A 22,762-nucleotide genomic window follows, 5' to 3' on the forward strand; every position below is an offset into this window, starting at 1 on the left:
GAACCAGCCTGGGCAGCACAGCAAAACCTGTCTCTACAATAAAAAAAAAAAAAAAAAAATCAGCCAGGCATGATGCCATGCACCTATAGTCCCACCTACTTGGGAGGGTGAAAGAATCGCTTGAGCCCAGGAGGTAGAGGCTGTAGTGAGCCGTGATCACACAACTGTACTCTAGCCTGGGGGACAGAGTGAGATCCTGTCTCAAAAAAAAAAAAAAAAGAGGTACTTAGAGCACATCATCTTGCAACTTTAAAATATGACTTTTTCAAGCTTAAAAACATCACATAACATAGAGACCAGCCTGGCCAACATGGCAAAATCCCATTCTCTACTAAAAATACAAAAATTAGCTGGGCATGGTGGCGGACTACCATGTAATCCCACCTACTCGAAAGGCTGAGGCAGGAGAATCATTAGAAACTGCAAGGTGGAGGTTGCAGTGAGCCGAGATCGTGCCACACTGCACTCCAGCCTGGGGGACAGGGCAAGACTCCGTCTCAAAAAAAAAAAAAAAAATCACATCACAGAAAGCATCGTAATTTTTTTCAATGCAAGAGACAGCACTTAGACTACACAAAATTAAATGAGTACTAGTTTATGGCATTTTCACTGAACAAAATTAAATGGGTAAATTAAATCCCAAGCAACTGGGATTACAGGTGCCCACCACTATGCCCAGCTAATTTTTGTATTTTTAGTAGAGATGGGGTTTCACCATGTTGCCCAGGCTGGTCTTGAACTCGACTTCAAGTGATCCACCCGCCTTGGCCTCCCAATATTAGGATTACAGGCATGAGCCACTGCACCCGGCCATGATTGAGTGTTCTTACAGCCCAGCAACAAAACCAAAAGACTAATATATGGTGTGTTTATCACATTTGACTTGGGCTTATATTAATCAAGATAATTATTTCAAAAATGTAGATGGCCAATCATTAATTAAGCTGGAAAATGCCATATTGAAAATAATCATTAATTTCCATTAAGTAGAGTTCAAACAGAATACACACATGTAAGACATTAAGAACCAAGTAATTGTTCAAATCTTTATTTTAATGCACAGTATGAGAAATGAACTTTTTTAAATCAACTGATTTGTATGGAAAATGACACGGCAAATAAATTAGACCTATGTTAAAGAAAAGGTCAGCTAAATATCCAAACTTAAGGACATAATGGGCACCGATAAACAGATTCTACAGTCTTCTTTAATAGACTATCTTTCAAACACAACTTTGCTAGAAACTGGTCCAAAGATCAACAGCACGTGGGAATGCTTAACAGGGGTGGTGATCAGGGACACGTTTCCTATGAGAGTAAGAAAAAAGTCAATAGTGAAAAATGAAGAGCATGATTTTATCCAAAGTATTATACTAAATACAAACACAACTAGAATCCTGTATTAAAACTGTTATAACTCTGCAATGGTTTGCATGTGTGTCCCCTATAACACTCACATTGAAACTGAATCCCCAATGTGGCAGTACTGGAAGTTGGGCTTTTAAGAGGTGACCAAGTTATGTCATGGGCTAATGGGTTATATAGGATGGGACTGCTGGCTTCAGGTGAGGAGGAAGACAGACCTGAGCTAGCCACTCAGCTCCCTCTCCGTGTGATGCCCTGCACCACATCAGGACTGTTCTGCCTTGGGACTCTGCAGACACCCCCACCAACAAGAAGGACCTTCTATTCTCATCTTTTATTCTTTGGTGACCATACAATAAGGGGGCATAGAACAATCTTTTGGAAAGATGGGATAAGGGTACTAGTAAATTTGTACTTAATGCTTGTTCAAGGATCTAAAGCTTGAGAAACACTGCTTTTAGAGGCAAACACAACAGTTCAGAGAAGCTGAAGAAGCTTAAGAACAGATCGAAGAGTACAGCACTATACAGGGATCATATAAAGAGATAAACTTTTCACCCTTAGTAGCTTATAGGGGGACTAGGATGCTAACCATTGTCAAGAGTTATGCAGCAGCTGTCACAGGGCACTGATCTGAAAAAAAAAGTCCTCTGGAGATTAATAAGGAATATGAAAAAGAAGCCCATGGTCTGGTAGGTTTGGAAGGCTGGGTTAAACAAAATTCAGTTTCTTTACTGCAAATTACTCAGAATTTGCTAATAAAAGATACCTGATCTCTAAAACAGTATCAGACCGAACAAGGTATTACACATTTTTTAAGTGTATTTCAATTGTGGGTGAGGGCACTGACTTATTGTGAAGATTTCTGGGAGTAGGTGTGGCTATATGACCTTGCCCTAGAACACTTGAGTTACAGAGCTCAGTTTCCTTTTGCTATCATTGTTTAAAGACAATAGAAAGCATCACAGCATCTACTGTCCTCAGTACTTGACCTTTCCAAGCATGGCTCTTTCTGTGCCTTTTCAATCCTGAGAGCTACCTCAGCTGCCCATCCCTCTTTCCCCTTAAGTTCTTCTGGCTTAAGTGTTAAGAGTTGTGATATTTTAAATAACTTACGTAATACTTTTATCCAGGCAAAACTGTCTCTGCTTTTCATTAACTCTAATTATAAAATAAATACAGCTCCCTATTTTGTTTTGCTGTTAGTAATTTTTTCTGAGAAAAGTGTTAAGGTACCTGGGTGCCGCTTTGATGATGTTGTCCACACGCAGAATCACCTCTGCTGCTTCAGCTGCACTCAGAAGAACCTGTCGCTTCACTTGAAAACTTTCTGTTATACCCAGGATAGCCATATCTCCAATGGTGCCTTCCCTCATATCTGCAAAGAAAAACATGTTTACTAAAAAGAAGTTTTAACTAAAGTATCAAAACATCTCTAATGATTTATAATAAAAATTAATCCTGTTATTAATAAAATTAGGACACCCAACTACTTTACTCAGTAGATGGATAAGCCTACAAATGAGCTCAAAGAAAGCCTTTAAAAAAATTAAAAGGGGCCGGGTGTGGCAGCTCACATCTGTACTCCCAGCACTTTGGGAGGCTGAGGCAGGTAGATCACCTGAGGTCAGGAGTTGGAGACCAGCCTGGCAAACATGGTGAAACCTCGTCTACTAAAAATACAAAAAATTAGCCGGGCATGGTGGTGGGCACCTGTAATCCCAGCTACTCAAGAGGCTGAGGCAGGAGAATCACTTGAACCCAGGAGGCGGAGGTGGCAGTGAGCTGAGATCATGCCACTGCACTCCAGCCTGAGCAACAAGAGCGAAATTCTATCTAAAAAAATAAATAAATAAAATAAAAGGGGCCAGGATCAGTGGCTCACACCTATAATCCTAGCACTTTGGGAGGCTGAGGCAGGAGGACTGCTTGAGGCCAGCCTGAACAACATAGTGAGACTGCTCCCCCATCTCTAAGAAAATAAAAATAATTTAGTCAGGCATTGTGGCACGTGCCTTTAGCCCTAACTACTTGGAAGGCTGAAGAAGGAGAACTGCTTGTGCCAGGGGTTCAAGGCTGCAGTGAATTATAATGGTGCCACTGCACTCCAGCCTGGGGAACAGAGCAAGACCATTGTGTCAGTAATAATAATAATAATAATAATAATAATAATAATAATAACAATGTCAACTACTGATCACCCATATTAATAGAAGACAACAATGTCAAATAACGAAAAACAAATGGAAGAAAATTTGTAAGTTACCTACCCAACTTCTCTTCTTGTGAGAATCCTGCTTCATTTTCTCATAGATTAACTGGTGCTTCCTCTCGTTCAATGACAGGATTATCTACCTTCTTAAGACTACTCTATAATGTCCAGCACAGCTTGTCAGAAAGTTTTTCAATATGAATTAAATCTGCCTCATTGGCCACTTTTATCTATGGACTGGAGATCTGTGATCTGTACTCAAGATTATCTTGCAGTAAGTTTACTATGAAATTAGAAGTTTATACTGATTGTATAAGCAACATAATAGTTTATGTTATTTTTCAGAATGTAAGTATTGTTTATATTTAAATCCTATAGTCATTATATACCAAATAGTTACAAATCTTCTAACCAGTTTTATATGTCTTATGGAAAAACAAAGTTTTGGAAATGCTGAGCATATAAAGTCACACACATTTTCCCAGCACATGTAATGATTATGAGGACAAAGGCCAAAAGAGTCTTTTATATTGTTATTTTAACTCTTTATGTTCCAAAAGAAAAAAAAAAGCTTGGTGAAAAGAGTTACTTTTAACAACGGCCACAAAGTTCCCCTTGATTGCTTACCCAATCCAGCAGTGGTATTGCCTTCACTGTGAGCAGCCCTGAGCTGTGCCACCAGGTCTGCACTGTCATAGCCTGCATTGTCAGCTATGATGGTTGGCAACTATGAAATGAAGAAAACAAGTAACTACTCACTCTACTGTAAGAACCACTGATTTACTCCTAACTAGGATAGTTTTTTAAAATTATACATTTAGAAACAATGTAAAATCCGCTTCAATTATGCTCACGAAGAGGAGAAACTCCAGAATCAAATTTAAAAGCAGTATTAACGAGTTCATTTTCTACTCATTTTAAAACTATCAATAACCACATAACTTAAGTTCAGATCTCTCATTTTGATTAACTTACCATTCTCAGTGCTTTAGCATAGGACTCCATTGCAACAGCTTCTTTGCCTGGTGTTCTATTGGCAAGCTGTGTCACAGCATGAGCCATCAACATCTCAGAACAGCCTACAGATTAAAATTCCAATAAAATATTGCAATACTTAGTTGTCTCCAAAATACTGAATTACTGACTTTAAGATATGCCAAGCATTTTTAAATTTAGTGCAAAGGCAATATAAAGTTTCTATAAGAACCATTAAAACCACCTATGACTTATATTGTACTTTAAGAAATTAAAAATATATTCAACATTTTCTAAATGCTTACCTCCTCCATAAACTGTTCTAGAGTCCTTTACAGTTTGCGCAAGAACACAAAGAGCGTCATGCAATGATCTTTCTGCTTCATCTAAAATTTGTTGAGTGGCACCACGCAAAACAATGGTACAAGCCTCACCTAAAATTAAAACACACAGTGACCACTTAGGGATAAAAAGTTTGCCTTCTATTATTTATGCAGGTGTTGGTTATATTACTGGGTTCTGAAAGCCGAACTGTCTTCCTGTATTATACATTCTCCAACAATCAAGGCCCATAATGGTTCTAAGTTATCAAGGAAAAAAACTACGTTGAACATGCACTGTTCACAAAGACATGGTAAATATGAGGTTGACTTCAAGAGACTGAAACAAAATATATATCATGCTTCTGAAGAGTTAAGACTTGTAAGATAATGCTATTCTAGTAACTACAATAACCTTTACTTCAACAGAGCCTAGCAAGAATTTAGACACCCTAACCAGGATCTACATAATCACTCACCAAGGGCAACCCCAGAAAAGTGAATGAGTTTGTCTTCTCCAATCATGACTTCCTCGATAAGTTTGCAACTTCCAAGCTTCACCAGTTCTGGGTGATCAAAGGTAGAGGCAATTTCACCACCTATAAACATAAACATTTATTAGTTAAATGCACAGCAGGCTTAAAATTCCTGCTTTCTAATAAGCAGTAATGGATAATGATAGGTAATGTGTTTAACATTTTAAAAATTGATTGCTTATTATATCCAGGCACTCTTTTTAAATACTTCATATCGACTAACTATTTAATCTTTAAAACAATCCTCTTGGATAGACTGCATTATTATCCCATTTTACACACGATAAAAATGAGGCCAAGAGTTTTACTTTCCTATCCAAAGTTACCTAACTAGGATGAATATAAAAAGCTGGGGTTCAAACCCAAGCAGTCTGGCTTCAGATCTATAAGCACACTCCCAAAGGTTAAACTGAGTCTTAAAGCAGTTACTTGAGTTTAAATTCAGATTCTCTTCTGAATCCAATCTATAAGACAAAGCCCTCATGACACAATTCCCTGGACAAGACATGAAAATATCTGTCCTATATGTCAACCACTATACACTTCATGAACTGCTTAATTAGCACCTGATATCTCTAATTATCACAAACGAAATGTCGTAAGGCCTAAAAAAACAAGAAATGCATACTAAGAATTTCCCAGACCAAATTTAATAAGAACAAATTAATTTTAGTCCTTATGTCTCATTTCTATGCCTATTTTCCCTCCATCTTCCATGCTGTAAACTGAACAGGTCAGCCACTTCATTCCCTATTTCCTAACTAAGCAAAAGTCAGGTTTCCATTTCAAAATCCTTTTCTCTAGCTGACTACTCTTTTCATAATGTGAATTGCATGTATTATCAATCAACCCTTCTTTTCCTATGCCTTACTGATGAATCTGTCAATGCTCTATTATTTATTTTACAATAAATTCATACAGACTCTGGTCTTCGAAACTACTAATTTATACTCATAATTTGTATAAAGTTCTTTTTACTTTTGGCTGGGAAAATTCTGAGACTGCTTTGTGTTCTAGATGTGAGACACAACAGATACTTGGGACGTCATATCCAAAAATAAGACTAACTTGGCTTATGAAACTTTTCACTTCATCCTTCTACATATGAGACTTTCTTTCTTTTTAAAGAGAGAGTGTCTTGCTACCTTGCCTAGAATGGAGCGCAATGACTATTCACCAGGCACCATCATAGCACAACCTTCTGGGCACAAGCAATCTTTCTGCCTCAGCCTCTTGAATAAATCAAACTACTGGCACATGCCACCATGCCCAGTGCAAGACATTTATTTAATGACACTTGCAAGAACCAATGTCATTATACACCTTTGACAACCACTGAGCTTTTAAGGATGGGAGCCACCATGTGGTCACCTTCACAGACATACAGTTGGTGTACTTAATAAACATTCTGCTGGGTATATGTTACGATATGTTTATCCCATCAATATATTATTACCATTTGCTTCTTACATCTTTTTTTTTTTTTTTTTTTTTTTTTTTTTTTTTTTTTTTTTTTTTTTTTTGAGACGGAGTCTCGCTCTGTCACCCAGGCTGGAGTGCAGTGGCGCCAATCTCAGCTCACTGCAACCTCCACGTCCCAGGTTCAAGTGATTCTCCTGCCTCAGCCTCCCGAGTAGCTGGGACTACAGGCGCCCACCACCAAGCCTGGCTAATTTTTGTATTTTTAGTAGAGACAGGGTTTCACCATATTGACCAGGCTGGTCTCAAACTCCAGACCTTGTGATCTGCCCACTTAGGCCTCCTAAAGTGCTGGGATTACAGGCGTGAGCCACCGCACTCAGCCTCTTACATCTTTATTTTGTGGAACTAAAGAATGAATTACATAAACATGAGCATCTTAAATTTTGTTTATTTGTCACCTTAAAGCATCAAGTATGCAATGGCTCCTAAAGAACTTTAAAGCAGGTAAACCCACTTCAAGTAATTAAAGGAAAATGTCTCTTGGTTAGAGGAAGACTATGCTTCTCAAATGATTAAAAAAAACGTCTTAAGAGATCATTCTGGGATGAGACCAAGTCCACTCTCCAAAGGTTAGTACACTATAATTTCTTCTAATATTCATGGCAGTTCCAAACAGTGTGACAGCCCTACTGACTTCACAACTCATAACCCAGGTCTCCAGGTCTCCTTAATTCTCATTCCCAAACCAACTTTCCAACCTATTCATTCATTTTCAAGGACCTAAAATCTAGAAAAATGTTAAACTTAGTTTTCCAGGGCTTAGAGTGTACTATGAAAACCATTAACAAAACTAAACTTATATCCCTAAATCTGTAAAAATTTAATAAACAATAATTTTTAAACCATTACCACAATAAAGGGCAAACAAGCTACACTTTTTTTTTTTTTTTTTTTTTAAAGACAGGGTCTTGCTCTGTCACTTAGGATGGAGTGCAGTGACGTGATCACAGCTCACTGCAGCCTTGAACTCCTGGGCTGAAGAGATCTCCTGCCTCAACCTCCCAAGCAGCTAGGACTACAGGCATGTGCCACCACGCCTGGCTAATTTTTTGTAGAGAGAGTCTTACTGTATTGCCCAGGCTGGTCTTGAACTCCTGGCTTCAAGCAATCTTCCTGCCTTGGCCTCTCAAAGCACTGGGATTACAAGCATGAGCCACCGCAACCAGCCTGAACTCTTATGTCACTGTGATGTAGACAAACATGTCTGATTTATAAACACAATTTCTATTTGACACAACTGGAATTGTATCACTCATACTTCTATTAAAGGGTATTGAGGTATACTAATTTTCATTATACAATGTTGATTGTTTCACGTATGCTAACATTTATTACTTTCAGAAATTTTTAAAAATTAACAAAAGCAATTTTTCAGTACTTGAACCACTCTCCAGCATACAGTAAGTGTTCAATAAAGGTTACTATTGTAACTGTACTCCTACAAAGGACACAAAGCATTCAACTACTTACTAAGCAATAAAAACAAATGAACAAACTAGATAAATGTAAGTAGACAAGACTTTTTAAAGCTCTAGTTTGTTCAGATTTTAACAATGGTCTTACAGGTTTGTGAGAAAAAATATATATATATCTTTTTTTTTTTTTTTTTTTGAGACAGGGTCTCACTATGTCGCCAAGGCTGGAGTGCAGTAGCACCATCTCCACTGACTGCAACCTCTGCCTCCCGGGCTCAAGTGATTCTCATCCCTCAGCCTCCCAAGTGGCTAGGATCACAGGCGCTTGCCACCACACCTGGCCAATTTTTTTTTTTTGTAGGCATGTGGTTTCACCATGTTGCCCAGGTTGGTCTGAAACTCCTGAGCTCAAGCAATCTGGCTGCCTTGGCCTCCCAAAGTGCCGGGAGTACAGGCACGAGCCACTGCGCCTGGCCAAAAATCTACCTTTAAAACAGTGACACAATGAAAGAAATCTATACCTACAGCAAATGTGGTATATAATTTGGTATCGTAAATGTAATGTATCTATGTATCTAAATTAAAGGTATCCAAGAGTATAGATTTCAGAATAACTGTTGAAATTCTAAACTCCTTAAAGGTAGTTGCATATAATAACAAATAACAAATCCAAGACTGACTACTGTGTTTGTTAGAAAACAATATCTTTTTTCCATACCTGTGACAAGAGCTAGGCGTTCCACACCTGCAAAATCTGCATGCTCAATAGCCATGACACCAGCAGCACCAAAGAGCTGTTCAGGATAATTATAAATTAATTGCCTGTAAATAAAATACATGAAAACATTATGCTCAAAACTGTTACAAGATAAACTACATTAGACTAAAAAACATGTAAACATTTTTACCACAAGTAAAAGAAATGCAAATTAGAACAAGATTGCATTTCTTACCTGTATGATTAGAGTTTATCAACTATAGTACTAATGCAGCCATTACTAGTATTGAAAACAAGTGTTCTTTATTATAGTAACTGTATAAATCAATCCCGTAATTCTGGGCACTGTAAGTGTGCATAAATCACAATTTACTGATTACGAAAATCCATAATTTAAGTGAAGTTATGTAAGACAGTTCCTAAGTAAAAAAATCATTAATTCAATATAAGTAAATATGAAGTATTCCTTAAACTTTCATGGAAAAAAATCCTTTCTTACAAGCAAACACAGACCTGTTAATAAAGCAATTTATTCCATGCTTAAGAATACGTTCAACTTTCTCCTTCATTTTTTCCTTTTCCGCATGTTCTATTTCTGCAACCTTTGCTGTAGAGTCAACTCTTACCCGGGAACCAAATATCTAAGACAAACAAAGCATAAAGAGAGCATCAGTTTCATTACTTTTTTTTGAGATTGAGTCTCGTTTGTCGCCCAGGCTAGAGTGCGGTGGGGCAATCTCGGCTCACTGCAACCTCCACCCACTGGGTTCAAGTGATTCTCCTGCCTCAGCCGTGCACCACCACGCCCAGCTAATTTTTGTATTTTTAGTAAAGAAGGGGTTTCACCATCTCATATTGGTCAGTCTGGCCTTGAACTCCTGACCTTGTGATCCGCCCGCCTGGCCTCCCAAAGTACTGGGATTACAGGTGTGAACCACCATGCCAGGCCTCATTACTCTTTTTAAAGAGTCCCATAGCATATTTCAACATTTTTACCAACGTATATATCTAAAAGTATATACATGTGTATATACACAATAGATTCATACCTATTCCAAGCTTTTTAGTGCAATTGATTCCTGAGTTTATAGAAGCCAACCTTTTTTTTTTTTTTTTTGAGACTTTCGAGACGGAATTTCACTCTTGTTGCCCAGGCTTGAGTGCAGTGGCGCGATCTCGGCTCACTGCAACCTCCGCCTCCTGGGTTCAAGTGATTCTCCTGCCTCAGCCTCCCGAATAGCTGGGATTACAGGCATGGGCCACTACGCCCAGCTAATTTTGTATTTTTTTTTTTTTTAGTAGAGACAGGGTTTCTCCATCTTGGTCAGGCTGGTCTCAAACTTCTGATCTCAGATGACCCACCGCCTCGGCCTCCCAAATTGCTAGGATTACAGGCGTGAGCCACTCTGCCTGGCCAGTAATTTTAATTTTTAAAAAGTAGAGTTACATACCTTTATTTTGTCTGTATCCATACCAGTATTTGCAATAAGAATTTTAGCATTTTCAATTCGTTTTGGTTGATTTACTCCAATTTTTTTATCCAACAGAAATCCTACAATAAATATGAGAACAGTATATTTAATACTTCAAAGCAGCCTTAGTAAATCTTATAAAGCTGTCTGCTTTATCATATCACTATTTCAAAGAAGCTATTTAAGTCCAATTTACCAAGCTCTTAGAAGGCATAAAAGCAAGCTTATCCAACCTGCCTTATTCTGTTGTTTTGCTTTTAGGCTTTTAGCGCCTGAAAGCCATGGATTTTAGTTTCTGTCTCTAGTGATAAGCAGAAAAGAGGGATGAGGAAGGGGCTTTACCGGCCCGGCCAGAAACAGAAACTAGGAACCCGTGACTGTATTCTCTTCCTTGGACACTTCTGGCATAAAGCATCCCACTAGAAGAGTTATTACAAAATCAATTTAATGGGTTACTTACAAAATAATATATGAAACAGAAAATATGAGAGCACAGTACAGACAATAAAATTAAACAGTATTTTGAAACTTTTGTTTCAGATATATACTACACCCACATCTGTATGGGTTGCAATATAAAGACAATAGGTTAAGTCCATTTTTATTAGCTTAAAATCACAAAAGAAAAACTGAAGATTCAGGTATTGAGGCTGGTGGTAAAAATGGAAAAACCATGGACACTATGGAGTCAGATAAACCTGACCCCAATCATGCCCCTGCTGCTGGCTATATAACCTTGGACAAATTATCCAACCAGAGATGCTAATTTGTAAAACAGGAATGTTACCAGTAGCAAGAGGTGCTAGTTACCAGCCTAGTCCTGCTGCTTTGGAACCATCATACAAACCCAGTACCACCTACCTTTCTAGGCCTTTCTTGGTTACATTAGAAACTTTTCCCTTATGAAGCCACCATTACCTTGGGTTTTCTACTCTATTCAAGTGAACCTAATCCTCACTCACCAGCTCTGATGACTAAATGACTAAAGTTCCTATTACAATTCCTAAAACAGAGCAGACATTCAAGAATGGTGCTGCTTGTGCTACTTTTAATACTCCTTCCCTACCACCAGCCCCTATTAGAAATGTTACACAGCGGCCAGGCGTGGTGGCTCACACCTGTCATCCCAGCACTTTGGGAGGCTGAGGCAGGTGGATCACCTTAGGTCAGGAGTTCAAGACCAGCCTGGTCAACATGGCAATACCCTGGCTCTACTAAAAATACAAAAAAGTTAGCCAGGCATGGTGGCACACGCCTGTAATCCCAGCTACTCAGGAGGCTGAGGCAGGAGAATCGCTTGAACTCAGGAGGCAGAGGTTGCAGTGAGGCGAGATCATTCTGCTGCACTCCAGCCTGGGTGACACAGCCAGACTCCGTCTCAAAAAAAAAAAAAAAAAAAAAAAAGAAGAAAAGAAATGCTACACAGCTCTTGTATATAAACTTAACCAAGAGTATTTTCAGAATTATGACTCTCTCTTAAAATAAATCAAGACCTATGACATAGAACAAAACCAGGACTCCAAACCAATGGTAAACATAGAAGTTGTAAAGCACCATCTAATTCTTTTTTTTCCTTCTCTATATGAGAACGCCTATACTTTTTGACAGGCCATTTTGTCGAGTAAATATAACGTGAAGATGATCTGGAAAACTTCACTCTAAACAAAAATGTACTACTAAGAAAGCAGTACTTGTTATGTCTCATTTATCACTCTTTAAGAACTAGACCCTCTTGCCCTATAGACATACATAATTATTTGTTAAAGAAATTTTTTTAAATTCTTTTCTAAAAAAAACTAGTCATCCCCCAGTATACGAAGGGGACTGGTTCCAAGATGCCCACATACACCAAAATCCACACATACTTAAGTTCCAGGCTGAATGGAACCAGTAGATTTGAAGTTGGCCCACTATATACATGGGTTTCAAATCCTGCAAATACTGCATTTCCCATCCACGTTCGGTTGCACATGTGCAAACCACGGACACAAAGGGCTGACTATATTTATTGAAAAATTCTGCATTGTGAACCTACATAGTTCAAACCCATGTTGTTCAATGGTCAACTGTACATCCTCAACAACCAGCTAACACAATGATTTGACTGACCCAGACCCTTCCTGGAGAAATACATATAATCCTGGTAAAAGTACCATTCGAGAATAGATGATTTCTAGTAAAAGAAAACTACATTTCCTCTTTTATCAGAGACTGCAAACAACTTCATGGTAGTTAAGTAAACTCTAGAGATCATCAACAATGCTGGAATAGCAAGGGAAGAGGAGTACACTGTCAATAAAATGACAAAAATGGTTGCACATATGATATGTCCTTAAATTCAAGTTCACTGGCTTTGTAAAGGGTCACTCGTCCCAAAACAGAATTCACTCAGTATTCAGCCCTCAGCATCAATCAAAGCTTCTTGTATCTGACATTCATACATACCTTCATCTAAATAGGAATCTGCCAAACTTCCTCCTAGCTTCTTGATAATATGAATTGCCTCCAGGTTGCCAGAGCCTTTCAGTCTGAGAACTGCTTCTACAGCTAACTTTGTAAAGTGGTCTTTGTGATGAGTAAGAAGTTTTGAGGATAATGTTGTGCCCGCAATATTCATTAAATCTTGACGGAATTTAACTTCATCGGAACTAAATAAAACCAACCAAATAAACATATTAACCCTACTTTACAAAATTTATCTAGATATTCATGTCAATAGATAATTTTACCCTAACTGGTCAAGTTTGTAAGCTACATGAAAAGAATTAAACCTCAGCAGTAAGCAAGAAACACAAATTAATTTTCCCCACAAAACTGGCAAAATGCCAAAAAAAAAAGGTGTATGTCACACAAGCATGCAAAAATCTAATGTTGGCAAGAATGTCAGAAATGGCCGGGCACAGTGGCTCACGCCTGTAATCCTAGCACTTTGGGAGACTGAGGAGGGTGGATCACTTGAGGTCAGTTCAAGATCAGTCTGACCAACATGGTGAAACCCCATCTATACTAAAAGTACAAAATTAGCTGGGTATGATGGCACATGCCTGTAGTCCCAGCTACTTGAGAGGCTGAGGCAAGAGAATCGCTTGAACCCAGGAGGCAGAGGTTGCAGTCAGCCGAAGTCGTGCCACTGCACTCCATCCTGGGCAACTCTAAGAGCAAGACTCCGTCTCAAAATAAATAAATAAAAGGACGTGAAAAACAAGTATTATCATACAGTTGTGAATGGGCAAATTAATAAAAGTGCCTTAAAACAGTGGTCCCCGACCTTTTTGGCACCAGGGACTGGTTTCATGGGAAGGCAATTTTTCCACCTGCTGCTCACCTGCTGTGCAGCCCACGTTTGGGGGTGCCTTAAAACACACACACCTACCTTTGGACCCAACAATTATAGAAACCTTTGGGCTATGTCACAATGTCACAAAGTTATTATAAAGCTAAAAATCGTCAAATACACAAATTTCCCCCTGCAGATAGGTTAATACAGTCATTCTAGCCAAATATTCAAATGTGTAACTCTATTAAAATACTGCATAGAAAATTGACATCCAAAAATGTGCTTAATATTTAACTAGGTTAAAAAGAAGCCAACAAATCCTCTACACAGTATTATACTATTTGCTTTATTTGTATATTTTGATGATATATACAAAAAAGACTAAAAACCCAAACTTAACTTTAGTGGCTATCTCGGGAGGCTGATGTAGGGTTGACTGTTGGAGTGGGGTGAGGCAGCAAGATGATCTTTGTGTATGCTTTTCAAGTGTCCTATAGATTTCTTGCATTAGGCATGTTATGAAAGAAACTAAATGTTTAGAACAGTAGTACTTTGGTATACAAACCCATTATCAACTGCAGAACTCAACAGCGCCTCTCTTGCCGCCTTCGTGGCTTCTCTCCAACCCGCTATGATGGTCTGTGGATGAATCTTTTTTGCAATTAAAGATTCTGCTTCCTATTAATAAAGTTATAAAACAAAAGTTAGAAATAGAAAATTATTAAGCACTCCTCAATACTAAAGACAGAGGAAGTAAGGACTTGATTACCTCTGATACTCAAAAACACAGTAGGAAAAAAGAGTTGCTCAGTTGCTCTTACCCTTAATAATTCTGCTGCTAAAACGGTAACAGAGGTAGTGCCATCACCAACTTCATCATCTTGAACTCTTGACATATCTAGAAAAAGAAATTAGTTATTAACTCAACATTGCTTCTTTGCTCACTAAATTCGCCAAAAATATTCACTACCAATCTAAACTTACCAAGGTTCCTCATCCAACAAATTATTCGGAATTCTGAGGTCTGAAATGCAACAGTTTTACCACCAATATACGGGCACTCCTGAATATTGTATTTTAACGACGACAATTAAAAACTAGTGGACATCAACTGACAGTACGACTGGTCAACACAGCCTATTTATAAAGTTATTTCAAAAATGTTAACAAACAGTATTATTAAGTTGGTGAAAAAGTATATTCAGACTTACCAACTAAAACTTTAGCTGCTGGATTGTCAACACCAATGTTTTTTAGAATAGTGGCACCATCATTGGTTACCATAAGAGAGGCATCTCGTCCACTACTTAGAAGAATTTTGTCCTAAAGGGAACATAATTGGTTCAAGTTAAGACATAAATACATCTTGAAGAATGCATGGATCAATCAGTATTCTCATACAGTGCTAGTGTATAAACACTCTGGATGGCTATTTTGTGGTATCCATTCATGAAATGTTTTCGATACATACACCACATAACCAAACCATGGTATCTACCCCTAGAAACACTAGAAGCACAGGTAGACACTAGTTTTTGTTTCAACACTGTAACTGCAAAAACAATGGAAAGAAACTATCAATACAGCCATAATTAAATTATAAAATAATTAAGGTAAAGGATAATATTTGACAGTTAAAGGGGCAGTGTTATCTACTTACACTGAAAGGAATTTAAAAGAGCAAGCTACAAAAAAGTATTGATAAATAGTATCTGTTTTATAAAACAGTATCTGTTACGAGTATAAAATACATAATAAAGTACACATACTTCTACATAAACAGAATATTAGAAGATGTACATGCAAATGATAACAGTACTTGTCACTGGGGAGGGGCATGGGATTGGGGATGGTGATTCTGGGGACTCTGATTTTTACTAAGGAGAACATACTTGTCTTTTATAATTAAACGTTTTAAAGATTAAAAAGCATTTTAAAATGTTATTATATTTCCACCAAGGGCTCTAAAACAATATTAAAATATAAAACTTTTCTATTTTTCTTACCATGCCTTTGGGTCCCAAGGTGCTCTTTACCAAGTCTCCAATGGCGATGGCACCAATAAAAGAAGTCTGGAGTAAAAACCAAGGAGATTATCAGAATCAACTTTACGGTCTTCAAGTGCAGTTTTACCTTTATTTACTTTTTTTTTTTTGAGGCAGAGTCTCGCTCTGTCGCCCAGGCTGTAGTGCAATGGCGTGATCTCAGCTCACTGCAACCTCCGCCTCCTGGGTTCAAGCGATCCTCCTGCCTCAGCCTCCCGAGTAGCTGGGATTACAGGCGCCCGTCACCACGCCCCGCTAATTTTTGTATTTTTAGTAGAAACGGGGTTTCGCCATGTTGGCCAGGCTGGTCTCGAACTCCTGACCTCAGTTCATCCGCCTACCTCGGCCTCCCAAAGTACTGGGATTACAAGAGTAAGCCACCGCGCCTGGCCTCCAGTTTTACCTTTAAAACAATGGTTAGAACAAGGCTTACCAGACGAGCTGTCTCTGCTCTCTCTTCATCAGCTCCTGCCTTGAAGATGTTAACAGGTGCAAGGGAAAGGGACGCCTAAAAAGGAAAACCAACAGGTATTCCGTTTAAGTACAATACTCTAACACATAAACTGAGGTGCCTTCCACTAGTCTTACAAGTGGATATCTAAGAGAAAACTCATTTACAATAATGTTTTCAATCAAATGAAGCTTCCACCATCGGAGAAGGCATTTAAGTGGAAGAGAGGGACTTGTAGGAGAGCGACATGGCTTTTCGGATTTACAAGGCCCCCAGGAGTATAAACAATACACCAGCGAGACTGACAGTTACGTACAGCGAGACTAAAGACGATCTTGAACTAAGAATGAGGCAGGGAGGGGTTGCAGGCCATCAAGGGGACGCCTGCCGGGCGGGCGAGGGAACGCGGCCTCCATCTTCCACCCTCGGATGGCTCCGGCCCCGTCGCTCCAGGCTCCGCCCCTAGAGGGAGGGCGGAGCGGCTCCCACACTAGAAATTTCTTCGCTCGGGATGAGGCACGGGCCTGAGCTGCCGGGACTATGCAAAGACCGGGGCTGAAGGAGACGCTGGCTTTGCGGTCCACCCGTCCCCCTCGTGGTGAGCTCCACCGGCTGGCTTGGCGCAGGCCGCACGCCCCACGGCTCGCACCATGTGCGGCGGGCCGGGGAGACAGAAACGGAGCCTACGACCCTAGCAGGACAGAGGAAGCAGTGGGGTGGCAAGAGCACGGCGGGGCAGGGGCAGAGCAAGAGGCAGGGGGGTCAGGCTCACCATGGTTCCGAGGAGTTCCGCACACAAGTGAATCCCCTCACAGCTCGTGGCCAGCCGACAGAAGGAAGCCGGAAGTGACGCCACACGCCCTACTGTGAGGGGCGGGGCCCCGGCCTGTCGTTACCGCCAGCAGGCGTCCGATTTTGATTGGAGCCCCACGGGCCGGAAACGCAGGCTTTCACACTGAAGGGGGCGTGGCCGCCGCTAGAGAACAAAGAGGCGGCTGCTGCGCGGGTTGCCGTAGCAGTGGAGTTCTTGCTCACGCTTTTCATTTTTTTAAATTTAATCTTTAAACACTTGTATTAAAGTCACACATGTACACAGTTTAAAATGTAGTATACCAATAATGAAAAACATAATTTATCTACCTCACCACTTCCTGTCTCCAGGAAAACTGCTTTCAACTTTTTCAGTTTTTTGGAGGGGCTATTTACTATCATATTCCCAGATAATATTATTGCTATGTTAATTTTAAACATTATTTACTGAGTATTACAGAAAAAAACTTCCTTTTCTCTTACTGAATTTTCAAACGTTATTTCTAACTGGACGTTGACTGCCCAGGATAAGGTCTTGTGAACTGACAGAGACATTTATAGTATTTTATCTTTGCCCTATTTACTCATTTACAGGAATTTTTGCATTTCGGTCTTTTTTTTTTTCACTCCAATAGTAGAGACGACATATTAGTCTTTGTTTATAATAAGCTGAAATATTTGGGACTGATCTTGATGACTGCCAAAACACTCTTACATGCAGACATCAAGATCAGTCCCAAATATTTCAGTTTATTTTAGACAGTTTTCTACTTTCTCTAAGTTGACGGATGTGTAAAAATTTGTTCTCTAAAAAATTTTTCTGTCATCTACTGATACCCTCTTTTCTCCCTTTGACTAACTGATCACTTAAGCTCCTCGGCAGGGCGCGGTGGCTCACGCCTGTAATCCCAGCACTTTGGGAGGCCAAGGCGGGCGGATCACCTGAGGTCAGGAGTTGGAGACCAGCTTGGCCAACACGGTGAAACCCTGTCTCTACTGAAAATACAAAAATTAGCCCGGCGTGGTGTGCATGCCTGTAATCCCAGCTACTCAGGAGGCTGAGGCAGGAGAATTGCTTGAACCTGGGAGGCAGAGGTTGCAGTGAGCCGAGATCACGCTGCTACACTCCAGCCTGGGCAACAGAGCGAAACTCTGTCTCAAAAAAAAAAAAAAAAAAAAAGCTCCTGGATTTTTCTTTTTCTATTTTGTTTTTTTTAGAGATGGGGTCTCCTATGTTGCCCAGGCTGGCCTGGAACTCCTGGGCTCAAGCAATCTTCCTGCCTTGGTGTCCTGAGTAGCTGGGGTCTCCTGGATTTTTGACATTGCTAACATTAACAGGAATTTTCAATTTTTTAGTTGTTTCTACCCTTCAGATTTCCTCTAAGTGGGTTGATTTCCACCAGGGGTTGGCAAGCTGTGAGGAGTCAAACCCAGCCTGCCAATTGTTTTTGTATGGCCTAAGAGCTAAGAATAGTTTTTACATTTTTAAGTGGTTGAAAGAAATAAAAAATTTCCTGACACATGAAAATATTGTGAAATTAATATTTCAGTGTCCGTAAAGCTTCGTTGGAATCCATGGGCATACCCATACATATTTACTCTGTCACAATACAATAGCAGAGTTATGTGGCAGAGTTGAGTAGTCATGACAGGTTGTATGGGCCCACAAAACCTAAAACCTGTATTATCTAATTCTTTACAGAAAAAGTTTCCTGACCCTGGTTTACAGTATTCCTCAGGTCCAACGTGAAAAGGGGAGTTCAGGCTGACAAATTGTTATTTTAAATCTCCCAAGAGTTTTCTGTTCTTTGTAGGAAAACTTGGTCTTCTTTCAGGAAATGTACTTCCCTAGGCAGATCCCAAATCGCATTCTGAAATGAGAAGATTCACAATAAAAAACTAAGATGCCTGCACGATATTGAAAAAGGTTGTTTTTATTGTGGGCAAAATTACATACCTGGAGATATTTATTATGTCCTCTGGTAGGCAAGCCTGAGGCTGTGTGTGATGGGGAAACCAATGACTGCTCCCTGCTGGGCTTTGAATGTAACCAGAGGCATGTGAATGGGGAGAAGGAGGCAGGCCCTGCCACCTTGTGGAACTGAGGCTAGAGGCAGCCAGGAAGAGATCCTATGATGCAACCCTTGGAAATGTGTACTTTCTCCATTGCATCTTTTGACCCTTCCTTCTTTCCTACTTCCCCTTCCTTTGATGACACCTCTACACCTAGAGGCTAAACACTCAGCTTTTAGACCCAGACTATATGAGTTTGAATTTCAACCATTTTACATACTAGCTTTGTAGTCTTGGGTGGGTTTCACAGGCTCTTTAAATCAGTTCATTGAAGGCCATTCAGAGTGTGATCAATGTGCTGGCTTACCAAAAACTGTCTCTTTTAGCTGTTTATACTTTTTTTTTTTTTTTGAGTTGGAGTTTCACTCTGTCGCTCAGGCTGGAGTGCAGTGGCATGATCTCAGCTCACTGCAACCTCTGCCTCCTGGGTTCAAGCAATTCTCCTGCCTCAGCCTCCCAAATAGCTGGGAATACAGGCATGCACTACCACAGCTGGCTAATTTTTGTATTTTTAGTAGAGACAGGGTTTAACCATGTTGGCCAGGCTGGTCTCGAACTTCTGACCTCAAGCAATCTGCCCACCTCAGCCTCCCAAAGTGCTGGGATTACAGGCATGAGCCACCATGCCTATTTTTTTTTTTTTTTTAATTGTGACAGGGTCTTACTCTGTCACCTAGGCGGGAGTGCGGTGGCGTGATCTCCACTCACTGCCACCTCTGCCTCCTGATTTCAAGCGATCCTCCCACCTGTCTCCCGAGTAACTGGGAATACAGGCATGCGCCACCACACCAGCTAATTTTTTTGTATTTTTGGTGGATGCAGGGTTTTGCCATGTTTCTCAGGCTGGTCTTGAACTCCTGAGTTCATGCGATCTGCCCACCTTGGCCTCCCAAAGTGCTGTAATTACAGGCAGAAGCCACTGCGCCCAGTCTATTTATACATTTTGTAGTAATTTGTATTAGATAGGTTACAGGGCCTATGGAGATAGTGAGACCTTGGGAATCCATGTTTCTGTGATTAAACACGTTGTGTGACTTTCTCCTGGTTCATCTTCTGTCCTCTACTCTCTAGTCCCTTGGTCTTGGCTTCTCTTAGTTAACCCTTCCTCCTCCCTCAAAGTCTCTGTGACCCTCTCCTCTCTATGACCCTGTGTCCTCCTCTCTCTTCCCCTTGGTATAATTTGGCTTTCAGTGAGTTGGCTTTTTGTTAACTGGTCAGCTTCCAGTTATATAATTTCTCTGTGCCTCAATTTCCTTTTGTGTAAAATGGAGATAATTATCACAGATTAAATAGCTTAGAACAGTGCCTGTTTAGCTTAGCTATTGTTATCATTAAATTCCAAGTCTTCTAATAGGCTTTATAAATATAGTAGCCGAGGTTGGGTATGCTTGGCATGATATGGAAGTAGGAAAGCACTGTAGCATACCATTATTTGATGGCTAGAGGTGATTTGGGAGCAAGGGTAGATTCATTATCTGGCGTGAAGTAACTGGCGGAAGTGGCAAACCACCACCAGAACAGAGTTATGGGACTTGTCAACATTCCTCAGGAACACTTAGAATACCTGGGGAAGGAAACCAAATAAAGGACCAGGAGTCCAGAGTCACACTGAGTTGGGTCCATCCAGACATCTACTGTTTGGGTAGTAGGGAGAAGGTTAGAAGACTTGATATTTCTCCTGTTGCAGACCGTGATAGTTTGTACACAGGAACCAGTCTGTGGAGCACACTTAGAGGAGCACTTAAAAAAAAAAAAAAAAAAAACAGGGTCTCATTATATTGCCCAGGCTGGACCACAGTGGCACAATCACAGTTCATTGCAGCCTCAACTTCCCAGGCTTAATCTATCCTCCTGCCTCAGTCTCTTGAGTAGCTGAGACTACAAGCACACACCACCATGCCAGTTGATTTTTGTATTTTTTCATAGAAACAGGTTTTCACCATGTTGCCCAGGCTGGTCTCAAACTTCTGGGCTGAAATGATCCACCCTCCTCAGCCTCCCAAAGTGCTGGGATTATGGGCATGAGCCACCACGCCCAGCCCCCAAATATATTTTAAATCTCAGTGAACTGACACCATCAACCATCTCAGTCACCCAAACCAGACAACTGGGGGTCATCCTTGACCCCTCCATTTCTGTCATTCCCCTTATCAATCAGAGGTGTTAATTCTTCCTCCTTTAGGCCCTCTGTTACATTGGTGGCCCTGAATAAACTACACTTTTGATGTTCATGCTTTTATATGAGCCACTGTAATTCAACAAAATACAACAGAATTGACATCGTGCCAGTTCTGGGCTTAGGCCTCAAGAAAGCCTAGCAGCATCTACTTTTGTGCTCTTGGGAACCCTAAGCTGCCATGTAAGAAGACCACATGAAGAAAGACCCAAGACTACATGGAAGAAAACTAAGGAACACAGCTGACAGCTATAAGTTCCAGACATGACCTAGTGGAACTGGTCCAGCCAGCCCTCAGATGCTTGCGCCATACTAGCATAGGCACAAAACATGTGAGGAAGCCAGGCCTCCAGACATCATATGAGATGAGCCATCTCTGCTGTGCCCTGCCCATCCCGATCTATAGCAACGTGAGACATTAAATGATTGCTGCTTTAAGCCACTAAATTTTAGGGTGGTTTGTTGCACAGCAGTAAACAATCTAAACAGTCCTTTAACAATGCCTTTGAATACGGATTTATCAGATCTGGCTCCATTTCTGAAAAAGCCTCTTAACCAGTCTCCCTGCTTTATTAAAATACCGTAGGGCCAGCTACTTGGGAGGCAGAGCCAGGAGAATGACATGAACCTGGGAGGGGGAGCTTGCAGTGAGCCGAGATTGCACCACTGCACTCCATCCAGCCTGGGCAACAGGGAGAGACTCCATCTCAAAAAAACAAAAAAGAAAATACTGTGCCCTTCATGTATCCATGTTGTCAGAGTAATCTTTCTAAACTATTATTTTTCTGGTGTTTAAAATTCTTCAAGTTCTCTTACCTAACTTAAACAAAAAACTCCTTAGGATTCTGTGATGTTTCTCATTTCTCTTTTCTTCTGTATTCCCCAACCCTGCCTTTGCTCTCCATACGCTTAGTCATTTGGAACCTCTTGCAACCACTGAATGTCATGATCTTTCTATACCTCTGTGCCTTTGCACATGCTATCCCTTCTCCCTAAGACATCCTCTCTAAGCTACAAAGACTTTCAATAAACCACCTCAGAGATCACCCCCTCCAAGCTTTGCTTGAAAACCTCCACCCCTAGGCTGAGTTGGATGCCCTTCCTTTGTGTGTCTTTATCATGCCAGTTACATCAATCATTTGTGGACATGTCCATCTCCTTCATTGTTTAAATAATTTCCATCTTGACCTGTACTCAACTAAGGCTTTGCAATGTCACTTAGTGGCTAAAAACAGGTTTGAAGTCCCAGAGCTGAGAACTACTATTTGGAATGATCACACAGCTAAAACTGTGAGAAAGCCTGTCAAATAGTTACAATTTCATTTTGATATGTTCATTTTGAAAATGGAGGCAGTGATATGAGACTAGGAAAGAAAATGTCACAAAGTTTCAAGTAGTATGTGAAATATAAATACAATAAAACTTTAAGTAGATA

At 40.2% G+C, this 22,762-nt stretch overlaps 1 protein-coding gene across 2 annotated transcripts; it reads right to left on the reverse strand.

Moving 5' to 3' along the window:
- Nucleotides 1–1,032: 1,032 nt before the first annotated feature.
- On the reverse strand, nt 1,033–17,225 carry CCT2 (chaperonin containing TCP1 subunit 2). Of its 2 annotated transcripts, XM_003259517.3 has the most exons (16): nt 17,041–17,225; nt 16,251–16,325; nt 15,779–15,844; nt 14,984–15,095; nt 14,594–14,670; nt 14,338–14,450; nt 12,941–13,143; nt 10,475–10,575; nt 9,537–9,664; nt 9,024–9,127; nt 5,352–5,471; nt 4,858–4,986; nt 4,553–4,656; nt 4,205–4,304; nt 2,602–2,743; nt 1,033–1,308 (listed from the first exon to the last, which is right to left on the reverse strand). In XM_003259517.3, exons 1-16 carry the CDS (start codon nt 17,041–17,043, stop codon nt 1,278–1,280), a joined length of 1,608 nt encoding a protein of 535 aa, XP_003259565.1. In that variant the 5' UTR covers nt 17,044–17,225; the 3' UTR covers nt 1,033–1,277. The 2 variants fall into 2 exon arrangements, 1 of the variants encoding a protein (XP_003259565.1); XR_004031941.1 differs by lacking the exon at nt 1,033–1,308 and having other exon boundaries at nt 2,656–2,743; nt 3,636–4,304.
- Between the last annotated feature and the right edge of the window lie 5,537 nt (nt 17,226–22,762).

The sequence above is a fragment of the Nomascus leucogenys genome, chromosome 10, assembly GCF_006542625.1.
Source record: "Nomascus leucogenys isolate Asia chromosome 10, Asia_NLE_v1, whole genome shotgun sequence".
NCBI classification, from domain to species: domain Eukaryota; kingdom Metazoa; phylum Chordata; class Mammalia; order Primates; family Hylobatidae; genus Nomascus; species Nomascus leucogenys.

Coding starts and splice junctions, on each gene's coding strand:
- CCT2 (XM_003259517.3), bottom strand. Junction 15,845..16,250: donor GAGCAGAGACAGCTCGTCTG/GTAAGCCTTGTT, acceptor TTTTTACTCCAG/ACTTCTTTTATTGGTGCCAT. Junction 10,576..12,940: donor AGATTCCTATTTAGATGAAG/GTATGTATGAAT, acceptor TATTTATTGTAG/GATTTCTGTTGGATAAAAAA.